Source organism: Mastigoproctus giganteus, chromosome 1 (assembly GCF_048544385.1).
Source record: "Mastigoproctus giganteus isolate SK-2022 chromosome 1, ASM4854438v1, whole genome shotgun sequence".
Taxonomy (NCBI): domain Eukaryota; kingdom Metazoa; phylum Arthropoda; class Arachnida; order Uropygi; family Thelyphonidae; genus Mastigoproctus; species Mastigoproctus giganteus.
In genome coordinates, this window is record NC_143575.1 from 27382496 (window position 1) to 27396051 (window position 13556).

The 13556-nt window shown below is 37.1% G+C and overlaps 1 protein-coding gene across 15 annotated transcripts in view; it reads right to left on the minus strand.

The window, feature by feature from the left end:
* The window catches only part of LOC150090662 (MAGUK scaffold protein DLG1-like), an 800778-nt gene that overhangs the window by 155577 nt on the left and 631645 nt on the right, over positions 1-13556 (minus strand). For all 15 annotated transcript variants that reach the window (XR_016546888.1, XM_090372078.1, XM_090372070.1 and 12 more), the window contains one exon: positions 10830-10877. Coding sequence is in view for 14 of the 15 variants with exons in the window: in XM_090372078.1 (XP_090228204.1) it covers positions 10830-10877 (48 nt within the window). In the remaining variant the exon portion in view is untranslated. The remainder of the gene's footprint in view (positions 1-10829; positions 10878-13556) is intronic.

Below are 13556 nucleotides of genomic sequence, written 5' to 3' on the forward strand. Positions count from 1 at the left end.
TTTTCTTAGCATCTTTTGCCAAGGATTTCTCGTAATCTGCCTTCGCCTGCCGAACCTCCTTTGTGACCTGATGAAAAAGTAATGTTGAACAAGTATGCCACAGAAAGGATATAATCATTGAAGGAGCAGTAATTGAAAAGGTGGATTCATATACTTATCTGGGGCAAGTCATTAGCTGTAATAATGATAAATGGCTGGAAGTCAAGAGAAGAATAAATTTTGGATGGATAGCATTCAAGAAATAGTCACATACTGAGGAGCAATATCCCAATTTGTCTGAAATGTAAAATAACAAACCAGTGTATATTCCCCACTATAACTTATGGAAGTGAAACTTGGGCACTCACCAAAAGAATGGAAGAGAAGCTGAAAACTACACAGCAAAGAATGGAACGAATTATATTAGGAATCAGACTGTTAGATAAGAAGAAAAACACATGGATTAGGCAGCAACCTCAAGTGAAGGACATCCTTATCAAAACTAAAGAACTAAAATGGGCTTGGGCAGGATACACAGCTCAAAGACATGATGCCAGATGGACTAAGAAAATAACAGAATGGTACCCAAGAGGAGCCAGAAGAAAACCTAGAAGACAACGATGGAGATGGACACATGAAATTTACGAGTTTGTGTGTATTAAACACTACTAATTTGGATGTCCATTGCACAAAACAAAAGGAACTGGAAAGTTGCTGGAGAGGCCTTCATGCTGCAGATGATTGAAAATGGCTAATGTGATGATGATGATGTTTTGGTTCAAAAAAATAAAAAATCTGAAACATTTCTGGAACATATTGTGGACTTAATTTATGGTTCAATTAATAAAAATGCTTACTGAAAGTTACACTGTTACAGTAATTTGGTATTTTACTTATTCATTTTTTGAATTCCCTTGTTATGTTACTGCAGCTGAAATAAAATGACACCGACTAACCCGGTGTTTCCCAGCGTGGGTCCCACGCCCCACATGGGGGAAATTTGATTGTTCAGGGGGGCAATTCAAAAATTGCTCGTCTAGAGTTTAAAACAACCGCCTACTATGACTTAACTTGTACAAAAGAAGAATTGTTGGTAAAGTCTCTGTTTACTGCTCATACTGCAACTGTCAATCGTACTCTTGAGGCTAGTTATGAAATTTCTTTACTCATTGCTAAATCTGGGAAAAATCATACTATAGGAGAAAATTTAATCAAACCATCAATATCAGCATTTCTTAAAACAGTTCTGGAAAAAGATGACAAAGACGTGAAAGCTAAGCCACTCAATAACAATACTGTTAGCGGAAGAATAGATGAAATGAGTAAAAATATTGAAATACAACTTGTTGGAAAGCTGAAAACAAGAAAATTCTCAGTGCAAATGGATGACTCAACTTTGAGAGACAGTGAAACCGTACTGATAACTTATGTAAGATATATTGATAAAGGTAATTTTGCTGAAGAAATGTTAAATCGTTAGAGAGCACCATTACCAACAAAGATATATATAATAAGCTAAAAAATTACTTAGATGACAATAATATATCAATGAAAAATATAACATCTTGCGCTGCAGATGGTGCTCCTAATAATTTAAATTCTATACAGTGGGACCAACTGATGATGTTACCAACAGCAAATTCAAAATGGGAAGCATTCAAAGAACTTATCTTGGAAGCTACTAGGCTTTACATACCAATTAAGAAATATTGTTCAAGGTTTAGGCCAAAGTGGATGTCAGATGAACTAATGAGACATATGGCAGAGAAGAAAAATGCATGGGATACTTACAAATTAACACATGACACAGAAGCCTATGATAGATACAAGTTGATATGCAACCAAGTTACAAAGGAGGTTAGGCAGGCGAAGGCAGATTACGAGAAATCCTTGGCAAGGGATGCAAAGAAAAACAGCAAAGAGTTCTTTACTTATGTAAACTCTAGAAGGAAGGGGATGAATCAGATTGGTCCACTTGATATTGATGGGTCAACTGTTGATGATCCTGCTCAGGCAGCTAACAAACTAAATGAATATTTTGCATCGACATTCACACATGAGGAGTTATTCAGCGAGGGGAATGCCAGAGGTGTATTCAACTCTAGCAGTAAGCTACAGAATCTTGAAATAACTGGGAGTAAAGTGGAGGAGAAACTGTTGAAGATAAACACAAGAAAGGCACCCGGGGTGGATGGGATCTATCCAGTTATATTAAAGGAGGCAGCAAAGGAAGTAAGCAAACCCTTAGCCATAATTATGAGAGTTTCCTTGGACTCAGGGGAGGTACCCATAGACTGGAAATGTGCAAATGTGACCCCAATTCACATTCTACTTCATATCTGACTGCACAATCACTCCCAGGTTTTTTTCATTTTCTACCACCCTAAGTGTAGTACCACACAGTTGTTACATTCCTCTGGGGTTACTTTTACCCATATGCAGTACTTTGCATTTGTCAATGTTAAATTTCAGTTGCCACTTCTCAGCCCATCTTCCCAAATTTTCTAGATCCTGTTACAGTAGCACACTACCATTACTGTCATTAACAACCCTGCCAACCTTTGTATCATTTGCAAACTTCGACAATAAGCTTGACATACCTTCATCAATATCATTGATAAATATACAAAACAACAGTGGACCCAACACCGAACCCTGTGGGACTCCACTAATAACATTAGTCCACGAAGAGCAGCGCCCATTGATTACCACCCTCTGTCTTCTCCCACTCAACCATCCTTTTATCCATTGTAGCAACTTACACTTAATACCATTCTGCTCCAATTTGTACAGTAGTCTTCCATGCGCAATAGTGTCAAAAGCTTTCCTGAAATTCAAGTACATGATATCAAAATTATTTTTTGCCTCCAGTTCCTTTGTAACCACATCATAATATCCAATCAAATTTGTCAGACAAGACTTTCCCTTAACAAACCCATGCTGTGTCTGAGTTATTGCTGCAGTCTTGTCTAGATGATCCTGCAATGCATCTTTAACCATATATATCCAAGATGACTCTCAGCATGACCACATGAACACAGTAAAAACTGATATAAACATTGAAAACCTAAAGGAACTAGTATGTTGTAATCAAAGAATGATTATCAGAATAGCAGAATTGAAGCTAGACAAAGAATGGTTGTCAAATTTTAACAATCAATCTTGAAGTGAAGATGTCTGTGTAAAGAACGTAATACTTGAATTGTGACCAACTGCCAAATTAAAAACATGTTTTCATCAACCACATAAGCAAGAACCAGAAAATTCAAGCAGAACCAAACTTTCTGAATAATATTATCGGAGGAGGGAATGAAACTTGAATATTTCAGTATGATCCTGAGATGAAAAGGCAGAGGAAACATTGGAAGATAGCAATAAAAAAAATAATAATAAAGACAAAAAAAAAAAAAAAAAAAAAGCAAGGATGAGATTGAATGACTCAAACAATTGAAGAGAAAACATCCATGATGATTCTCTATCTGGCTATCAAACCAAGAGTGGGAACTTGTTTGTGCTAATGAAAGAATGATTTTAATTATCATCTTGATAATTAAAATGCCTTTGTAAAGATAGTGCCAAAAAACTCCACTCATAACTAACATTAAGGCAAGAACACATTTGCATCAACCTTTTGGATAAAATTAAAAAAAAATATATATATCAATGCTTTCTGGATAACATCTATATATTTCATCCCTGTGATGATGTTATCATACATTCAGCATAATCCTGAGATGTAAAGGCAGAGAAAACAGTGGAAGACAGTGAGTTCTCAAGGATGAGCAAATAAAAATTCAAGGCCATGCTCACTGTTTTCTTTGATAAAGTATTGTCTACTCAGGATTCTGAAAAATTTCTGGAACGGCATGTTCTAGGAAAACTGCCAATCAAACACCTTAAATCCAAGTTCTGAAAAATTTCAGGGAACATGTATTGCAGTAAAGGTATGAGCATCCCAACATGCTGCTATCAGTGAGGCAATTTCTAATGACAAAAAAAAAAAAAAAAAAACCAAAAGGATCCTTTAGTAGAAGGAAGGAAGCATCCTCATTCTTTTCCCAATTTGGTCATTCGACATATTTCTATTCTAAATACCAAAATTTTAATGAAAGGGTCTCCATACAAGTCCAGTGTTGTATGTAGATGTCACTAAAACTGATATCAGTAAATGGGTTCCAGAAATAATTCCAGTTATGGCAGGAGAGAACTACTCAAGGGTACTTACTACTTTTAAGAAAGAAAATAACTGACAGCATTAGCATTAGTAGAGGCATATGATGCAAGAAAGCAAGCTTATTCAGCATCAGCCAAAAAAAAAAAAAAAAAAACCCACATACCACTCCCATTTCACCCCTCCGTTCGTTCGAAATACCTGTCCAGTTGAGCTTTAAATTTGTTTAGGCTATCAACTTCAACAACAAGTGATGGAAGTCGGTTCCACCAACCAACCACCCGCTGGCCAAAGGCAAATTTCCACACATCTATCCGACATCCGTCCTTCATCAATTTGAATTTATGCCCTCTGAGGTGATTATTCTGAGCAAGATGAAGAATCCCATTGGCATTGAGCATGCTCAAACCATTCAAAGCCTTATACACCTCTATCAGATCACCTCGCCGGTGCCTAGTCTCCAGACTCTGTAATTTGCAAAACTTAAGCCTTTCTTCGTAAGAGCAACCCTTTGTTCCATTCACTAATCTTGTTGCCCTTCTCTGTACCCGTTCCAGCAGTTCTACATCCTTCTTGAAATGAGGCCTCCAGACCTGTATACAGTACTCAAGATGTGGCCTAACCATTGCCTTATACAAGGGAATAATCACCTCCTTATCCCTGCTAGAAAAATTCCTGTATATCATTGACAAGACACCATGAGCTATTCTTGCAGCTCGTCTGCACTGCTCAGAGAACTTCATATCTGCCTGCACAATTACCCCCAGGTCCTTTTCATTCTCCACCACTGTCAGTGTAGTACCGCAGAGTTGATACGTTGCTCTGGGGTTACTGTTTCCCATATGTAGTACTTTACATTTTTCAATGTTAAACTTCATTTGCCACCTCTCAGCCCATCTGTTCAACCTTTCCAGATCCTGTTGCAGCAGCATAGCATCAGTAGTGTCCTTAACGACCCTGCCAACCTTTGTATCATCTGCAAACTTGGACATTAAACTTGATATCCCATCATCAATATCATTCATAAACACCGAAAACAACAACGGACCCAACACTGAACCTTGAGGAACTCCACTAATAACATTAGTCCACGTTGAGCAGTGTCCATTGATTACCACTCTCTGTCTTCTGCCACTCAACTATCCCCTTATCCATAGCAGCAATTTGCCTCCAATGCCACTCTGCTCCAATTTGTGCAGCAGTCTTCCATGTGCAACAGTATCAAAAGCCTTTCTAAGATCCAAATACATAATATCAAAGTTATTCCCTGCATCCAGTTCTTTTGTGACTACATCATAGTATCCAATCAAATTGGTCAGGCAAGACCTGCCCTTAACAAAACCATGCTGTGTCTGAGCTATAACTGAATTCTTGTCTAGATGATCCTGCAGTGCTTCTTTAACCAGTGCCTCCATTAATTTACCTGGAACAGAAGTTAAACTAACAGGTCTATAATTACTTGTGTCAGCCTTTGATCCTCCTTTGTGAATTGGGGTTACATTTGCACATCTCCAGTCTATGGGTACCTCCCCTGAGTCCAAAGAAGCTCTCATAATTATGGCTAGGGGTTTGCATACTTCCTTTGCTGCCTCCTTTAATATAACTGGATAGATCCCATCCACCCCAGGTGCCTTTTTTATGTTTATCCTCAACAATCTCTCCTCCACTTTCCTCTCAGTTATTACAAAATCATCCAGCTCACTGCCAATGTTTACTTTACCTACATCATTCTCCTTCCTGAATAACTCCTCATGCGTGAATGTAGATGCAAAATACTCGTTTAGATTGTTAGCCACCTGAGCAGGATCCTCAACTGTTGAACCATCAATATCCAGTGGACCAATCTGATTCATCCCTTTCCTTCTCGAGTTCAAATATGTAAAGAACTCTTTTCTGTTTTTCTTTGCATCCTTTGCCAAGGATTTTTCGTAGTCTGCCTTTACCTGCCTAATCTCCTTTGTGACTTGGTTACAGACCAACTTATATCTATCATAGGCTTCCATGTCACCCATTAATTTGTATGTATCCCATGCATTTTTCTTCTCTGCCACATGTCTCATTAATTCATCTGACAACCATTTAGGCCTAAACCTTGAACAATATTTCTTAGTTGGTATGTAAAGCCTGGTAGCCTCCAAGATTAGTTCCTTGAATGCTTCCCATTTTGAGTTTGCTGTTGGTAACATCATCAGTTGGTCCCACTGTATAGAATTTAAATACTGTCTCAGACCATCATAGTCGCCTTTACGAAAACAAAAACCCTTCCCTTTACCTCTGATGGTAGTTACCTCCTTGAGTAAATCCCACTTCAACACACTGTGATCACTGCCACCTAGTGGTTCATTTATCTGCAGATTCTTAATGCATGAAGAATCACTACTGATAATCAGATCAAGAGTATTGCTCCCTCTTGTTGCCTCACGAACATGCTGATGTAGAAAACAATCATCCAATAAATCCACAAAAGCCTTGCTAGTGTGCGAGTGACCAACCCACAAATTCCAGTCAATATCTGGGAAATTAAAATCCCCCATTATAAGACTCTCTGATTTACTGGCCCACTCTATTTCCCTGTACAATATCTTATTATACTCATCAGAGTCATTAGGCCTATAGCACACTCCTACTCTCAATTTTGATTTCCCTATGCTTATGTCACACCAAACTGACTCGACACTGCCCTGGCCATCGATGTCGACTGGCTTCACTTCCTTGGACTTTATGTGTTTCTTAATTAATAGCATAACCCCTCCTCCCCTCCTGTCCTGTCTATCCTTTCTATACACATTGTATTCCCCAAATTCCAGTTCCGCATTACTTATATCTGTGTGACACCACGTCTCTGATATCCCAACAATATCTGCCTTTGATGTTTTGAGCAATACCTCAAATTCATCAAATTTATTTACCAAACTCCTAGCATTGGTGTACACGCAGGTATACATGCACCTGTTTCTATTCTTAGCTACCCTAACACAACCCATGTGTTTACTTGTACCGCCATGACTACCAGCAGTCTCTGAAATATCCTGCATCTTGTTTTCCAGGCTTCTGCTCATTTCAATAGAAGCAGTGCAAGAATCACTTCCACCTCTGCCAGTGGCTACTGTTAATCTATTAGTCCTTGTATCCCCCCCAACTAGCAGTTTTCCGACCCACCTAACACTGCCTCGACAGCATCAGCAAAAATTCTTGCACCCTTTCTATTTAAGTGTATCCCATCCCTGTAGAAGCAATCTCTCCTGTTAACAAGTACAGTCCAGGCTGAAAAAAAATTCTACCCCTTGAGCCTTGCACAATCCTTCCAGGGCCGAATTGATCGACAAGGCTCTCATCATATACTCCCTCCTATCGTGTCTGGGCAGAATTGCAGACACTTTCAAGTTCAACCCTAATTCACGGCTTTTTTTCAACAGTGACCTGTACTTGCTAAGTAATTCCGCCGGTCTCCTACTCTTAATATCATTAGTGCCAACGTGTACAACTATATCACCTTTTGTGCCCTTAAAAGATTATATCCGCTCTACAACGTCATCAACCTTTGCCCCTGGCAGACATACCCTGGTCCTATTCCACCTATCCTTTTTACAAAGCATGTTCCCCGTTTCCCTGACAATAGAGTCACCAACAACTACTAGTTCCTGTGGGACCAGCGCATTCTGCCTAGGGGGCTGCCTCTGTGTTGCCTGATGACCAAGTACAAGCTCTGGCGTTGATGTGGGCAGCTGAGAGCTTGATGGGCCCCTCAATTTATTTCCTTCGAGGGCATCCACCCTGTCCTTCAAGCTCTCATAAAGGCCCATAACAACGCTGAGTTGTCGCCTGATTTCCTTGCACTCCTTACATCGTGCACACACAAAGACATCCCCCTTGGCAGTATCATGTCCCGTACCCGACTGCTCCGCAAACATCAAGCAAACAGTGCATTTTAAAAGACTGTGATTCAGAGGGCAACTGCCCCCCTCAGTTCTCCCCTGAACCACAGCACTCCCATTAGCTTGAGCCTTTTGCTTTGCTGCTCTGGTCAGAGTCATGATTCCGATTTAATTCAATAAAATTCAAAACAAAAATTAAATCCTTAAGTTATATCCCAAAACAGTTATGTTATATATATATTTTTTCGGTATCTAGTGTTTTCTACGAGTTCCCTTTATACAACTTCCGTATCACGTGTACCACTATAGTTATGTATTAATTATTTGTTACGATTAAGTCATTATATATATATATATAGAGTTAAAAATACAATTTAATTGACAATAAAGTTTATCAAGATTAATAGATTTACTGATTAATTGACAATATTATATTATGCACTATACTACACTAAGCTTATGCTATTGTGTAAAAATGGCGGGAATTCACGAACGGTATTTCTACGGACTCGTAAGTATTGATTAGCTTCCAAATCTCGCTATCTCAATTTAGAATAAACGAAGGATCCTAACTAGGTCTATAATCTACTTATAGAAGATAATTTAATATAACAATTGGTTAATAAATCGACTAAATTTGGTTAAAAAAAAAAAAAAGAAGACCTCTCGTTCAATTTGTGACACGTGGATTTGATACCGTTACCGATACTAAGTAATATCTACAAAATCTCTGTCTAAGTTAAACTTTAAACTAAGTATCGTAACTAGGAATATAAAGCTACTCTAGAAAATAAGTTAATATGACAATTTAAACTAATAAAGCAGAAAATAAACCAGGAAAAACTTCTCTGTTTCAAGAGCTTTAAGGAGCAACGCCGCACAGGCTAAACTCGCACCCAGATTTTCTTTAAACTGATAAGTTTAAATAACTTTATAAGTGGAACTTTTAGCCATACTACATATAGGATTGTAGTGGAAAATGAACATAATTTTAACATTTCTGAACACCCCTTGAAAGTACCTGATGTATCTCCCCATTTGATCAGCATGGACATCAATAAAAATGTATTTAAGTGTTAGCTGTGTTTGACATAAAGTGCACTGAGGAGAGCTTCTGTCCGTGAGTAAACAGAGGTGGGCAAGATGTTTGTGGCCAAATATGTAACTGTGCTAAAATAATTTCTGCTCATTGGTTTCACCAGGCACTTGGCATCCACATTTGTGCTTTATTTTTAATTTAGCAGAATTTTTTATTTGTTCACTCTGTATCTGTGCCTATTCATGGAGTCTAAGAATATAACCCTTCAGATTATATTCTTAGAATCCATGTAAAGTACTAGAGAGAGAGAAGGACAAAGACAATAACTTAGCCTGCTTATTCTTCTGGAACTAGAGTGGCCTGGTATCCAGTAGAAAAGTGATTTCCACTTTGCATCCTTGTCAGTAGTGAAGTTGAGATCACGTATCTTTTAATACTGGATAAGAAATGTGGATATTATTTTGCATAACTAATACTGCACTGAGGGAAATCTGTGAAAATCATTGCAAGCTACAAGAAGAGATTACATATTTTAACCAGAGCTAAATGGATTGCATATAGCTCAGGTGTAAGTATACCCATTATTCCTGAATGCATTTTAATGTGGCAAATTCACTGTTGAGAGACTGATTCACACATAGTCTGGCTCCTCTAAGTATAAAACCTTTTAAGATGTCTGTTTTTGTCTCTGGAGTGATTGGAAGCAGAGTTTAGTATTTTGCCTATAACTACAGATTTTCTAGAAAATGTTGGCACAGATTCTGTCAATGGATCAAGAAGGGAATCTTATTATTATGCTTCATTTCTAACTTGAATTTATGGTAGGGTGGACAGAATTAATATAACTGTGTAAAGTGATTAAATTATTCTTCTTATGTGGCCAGATCACAAATATATTAAAAAACATCTTACTCAAAAGCTAGTTTGGAGGGGTTGGTGGACAAGGTTTGAGCTTCAGAGTTGGTCATAAATATCTTAACAAGGAGAAGGTAAGATAAGATCCTAGAATACAAAATGGTCTTAGCCTAACAAGATTTATTCATTCTAAAACATCTATAGTAGTAAAGAGGTTGAGGATGTCCAGTAGGTTTCCGACCCCCTGGACATCCTCAACAGCTCTTAGCCAAATCATAGATGATTTGGTTAAGAGCTGTTTGGGTTTTGTAGACAGTATGCCTGTAATCATTTTATCTAAAATGATAAATTCAAATCCCTAAACCATAACAATGTCTATCGTTCATTCATTAATATCATAATAATACCACATATTTTTAATCGTAATAATATAGATTTAATAATGTTTTTTAAAAAAATACTTTCATAAATTAGATGCTCTCTATATTTCTATTCAATATAAGTCCTGAAAAATTAATAGCTGGTGAATATATATAAATTATAAATTTTATTAATACAGCACTAAAATATATTTCATATAAACATATCTTTAAAGTTGATAACTTACCTCCTGCCTCTCTTTCTCACAGTCTCTGAACCTTGTATCTTCTAGGAAAATAACCCCCCCACACACACAACCTCCAGGCATTAAACTCTTATAAGCATTCAGTATGAATCCAAGGGATGTTCCTTGGATTCATACTTTTACTGGAAATATGACATACATTTCTTTAAGATGCTGAAGGTGAAAGAAAACTGCCTTGTGTACCAAACCCTAACAAAGTATTGTATTGAGGTAAAGAATAAAATAAGCAAAAATTGCAAACAAAAAAAAAAAAAAAAGAAGTTTACTATTCATCATTAAACTTACCCGTTCAAGGACAATTTGGTCATATTCCCAGTCATCATCTCCATTGATCTGCAATTAAATAGGAATAAAACTGCCCTGAAATTATAGTACTTTTAAAGGAATGCACATTAGTTAATTTATGCATATAAAAACATTTACTGGTATTTAATATAATACAGAATGATAGGTTGACCAAGGGAAAAATCAAAATTTAACATAGATGAAACAAAAGTATCATTCCATTTCAATATCATGATAATACTTTAAGCAGTTGTGTCATAAAACTGTTACTGCACTATGAAGATCAGCTAAACATTTTCTAACAGGCTGCTGCTTTTCATGATAATAGGCTTTTTTTGGGTGTTAGAGCTGTTTCCCTGTTTTGTGCCATGCTGTTACAAGTCACTAATACTAGAAGCACAACTAAATAAATTAGATAAATTTGAACTACTGCATAGTTTAAATTTGAAGTTCTGTACAATGTGTACAAAAAGGACAGGAGTGGGGAGGAGGTGGAGTTAGGTTATCAATTAAGAACCACATACACTCCGAAACAGTACACCCAATTGGCACAAGTTACCAGTGTAATATTGAGTCAGTCTGGTATGACATAAGCACTGGGAAAACAAAAATGGGAGTAGGATTATTCATATATCAAACTTTGATGAGTATAATGAACAACTATACAGCCAAAAAGAGTCAGCCAGTACAGTAATTCAGAAAGTCGTAAAGTGAAGGAATTTTAACTTTCCAGATACTGACTGGGACTTGTGAGCTGGTTATTCACTCAGTAGCAGAATGTTTCTAGATTTACTGGATGACTGTGTTTTATGCCAGCATGCTAGGGAAGTGATAAGAGAAAGAAATACTCTTAATCTAATTATCAGTAATGACTCTTCACAAATTAAGAATCTTGAGGTAAAGGAATGACTAGCCAGATGTGATCATAGTGTATTAATGTGGGATGTATTTAAAGATGCAACTACTGTTAAGGATAAAGGAAAAGGATTTTGCTTTTGCAAATGTGACTACAATGGCCTTAGACAAGTTTGAAATGCTTTTCAGTGGGACCAACTGATGTCAAAGGCTAAATGGCAAGTAGTGAAAGAAGTAACTGTACAAGCTACTAAGCTTTTTATATCAACCGAGAGATATTATTCAAGGTTTAGACCTAAATGGATGTCTGTTGAACTGATGAGACTAATGCTAGAGAAAAAAAATGCAAGGCAAAAAGGTAAAAATATAAATTATCAGATGACATAAAAGCCTATAGCAAGTAGTTTGAAATCAAGTTACTAATGAGGTTAAGCATTCTAAGGCAGATTGTGAGAAGTCCATGGCTAAGAACACATAGAAATGTAGAAAAGAATTCTTTGCTTATGTTAACATTAGGAAGAAATGTGTTGAATTATATTGGTTGATTGCATATAAATATAACTGTTGATGATTATGTTCAGATTGCTGACAAAGTGAAAAAATATTTTTCTTCTTCATTCACAAGTGAATAATACTTTTCGGGAAGTGGGTACCAGAAGTATACCTAATTCTGGGAGCAAATGATTTTATAATAACTGTGTGTGTGTGTGTGTGTGTGTGTGTGTGTGTGTGTGTGTGTGTGTGTGTGTGTGTGTGAGAGAGAGAGAGAGAGAGAGAGAGAGAGAGAGAGAGAGAGAGAGAGAGAGAGAGAGAGAGAGAGAGAGACTGTTAAAGATAAAAGTGAATAAGGCACCTGGGGCTGATGGAATCTATCCAATTAAAATAAAATAAACATCAAAAGAGGTAAGCAAACATTCTGCCATAATTATGAGATCATCCTTGGATTCAGGGAAGATCTCCAAGGACTGAAGATATGCAAATGTCTCTCCTATTCACAAAGGGGGAGGGGGGAGGAGAATCAAAGGGTGACATGATTAGTTACAGACCTGTAAGCTCGAGTTTTGTGACAGAGAAAATAATGGAGTCAGCGGGTTAGAGAAATATTGCAGGATCATCTTGAAAAAAAAAATGCAAGTTACACAGCAATCATAGCGCAATTGTTACGGGGGGATCCTGCCTGACCAATCTGATTAGTATGGTGTAGTCAAAGGAACTAGATGCAAAAAATAATTTTGAATCATATACTTGGATTTCAGTAAATCTTTACATGCTCTTTCATATGAACAACTGCTGTACAAATTAGAGAAGTGTGGCATTAGTGAGCAAGTTACTCTTATGGATAATGGGTTGGTTGAAATACAGGGGATAGAGAGTGGTATTAATGGCCAGTGGACTAATATTAGTGCAGTCCACTGGAGTTCAAGTGCTGGGCTTCTTACTGTTTTTCAGTCTTTATTAAATGATATTGATGATAGCCTATCGAGTTTGTTCTCTTAGTTTGCTACTGATAAAAAGGTTGACTGGATGGTTAATGACAGTAATCAGGCTATATTACCCCAACAAGACCCACATAAATTAAGTGCATGGGCCCAAAAGTAACAATTGAAGTTAAACATTGATAAATGCAAGATGCTTCATCTGGATAATAGTAATCCAGAATAACAAACAAATTGGATGGTGCCACACTTAAGGTAGTGGAGAATGAAAGAGAACTAAGAGTATTGTACAGTCTAACATGAAAATGTCTGAGAAGCGTATACAGGCTGCTAGGAAAGCTCATGAGGTTCTGTTAATGATAAACAAGAATTTTGCCAATAGGAACAAGAAGTTGCTTATCCCACTGTATAATGGTTATAAAAGTGAGCAGAATAT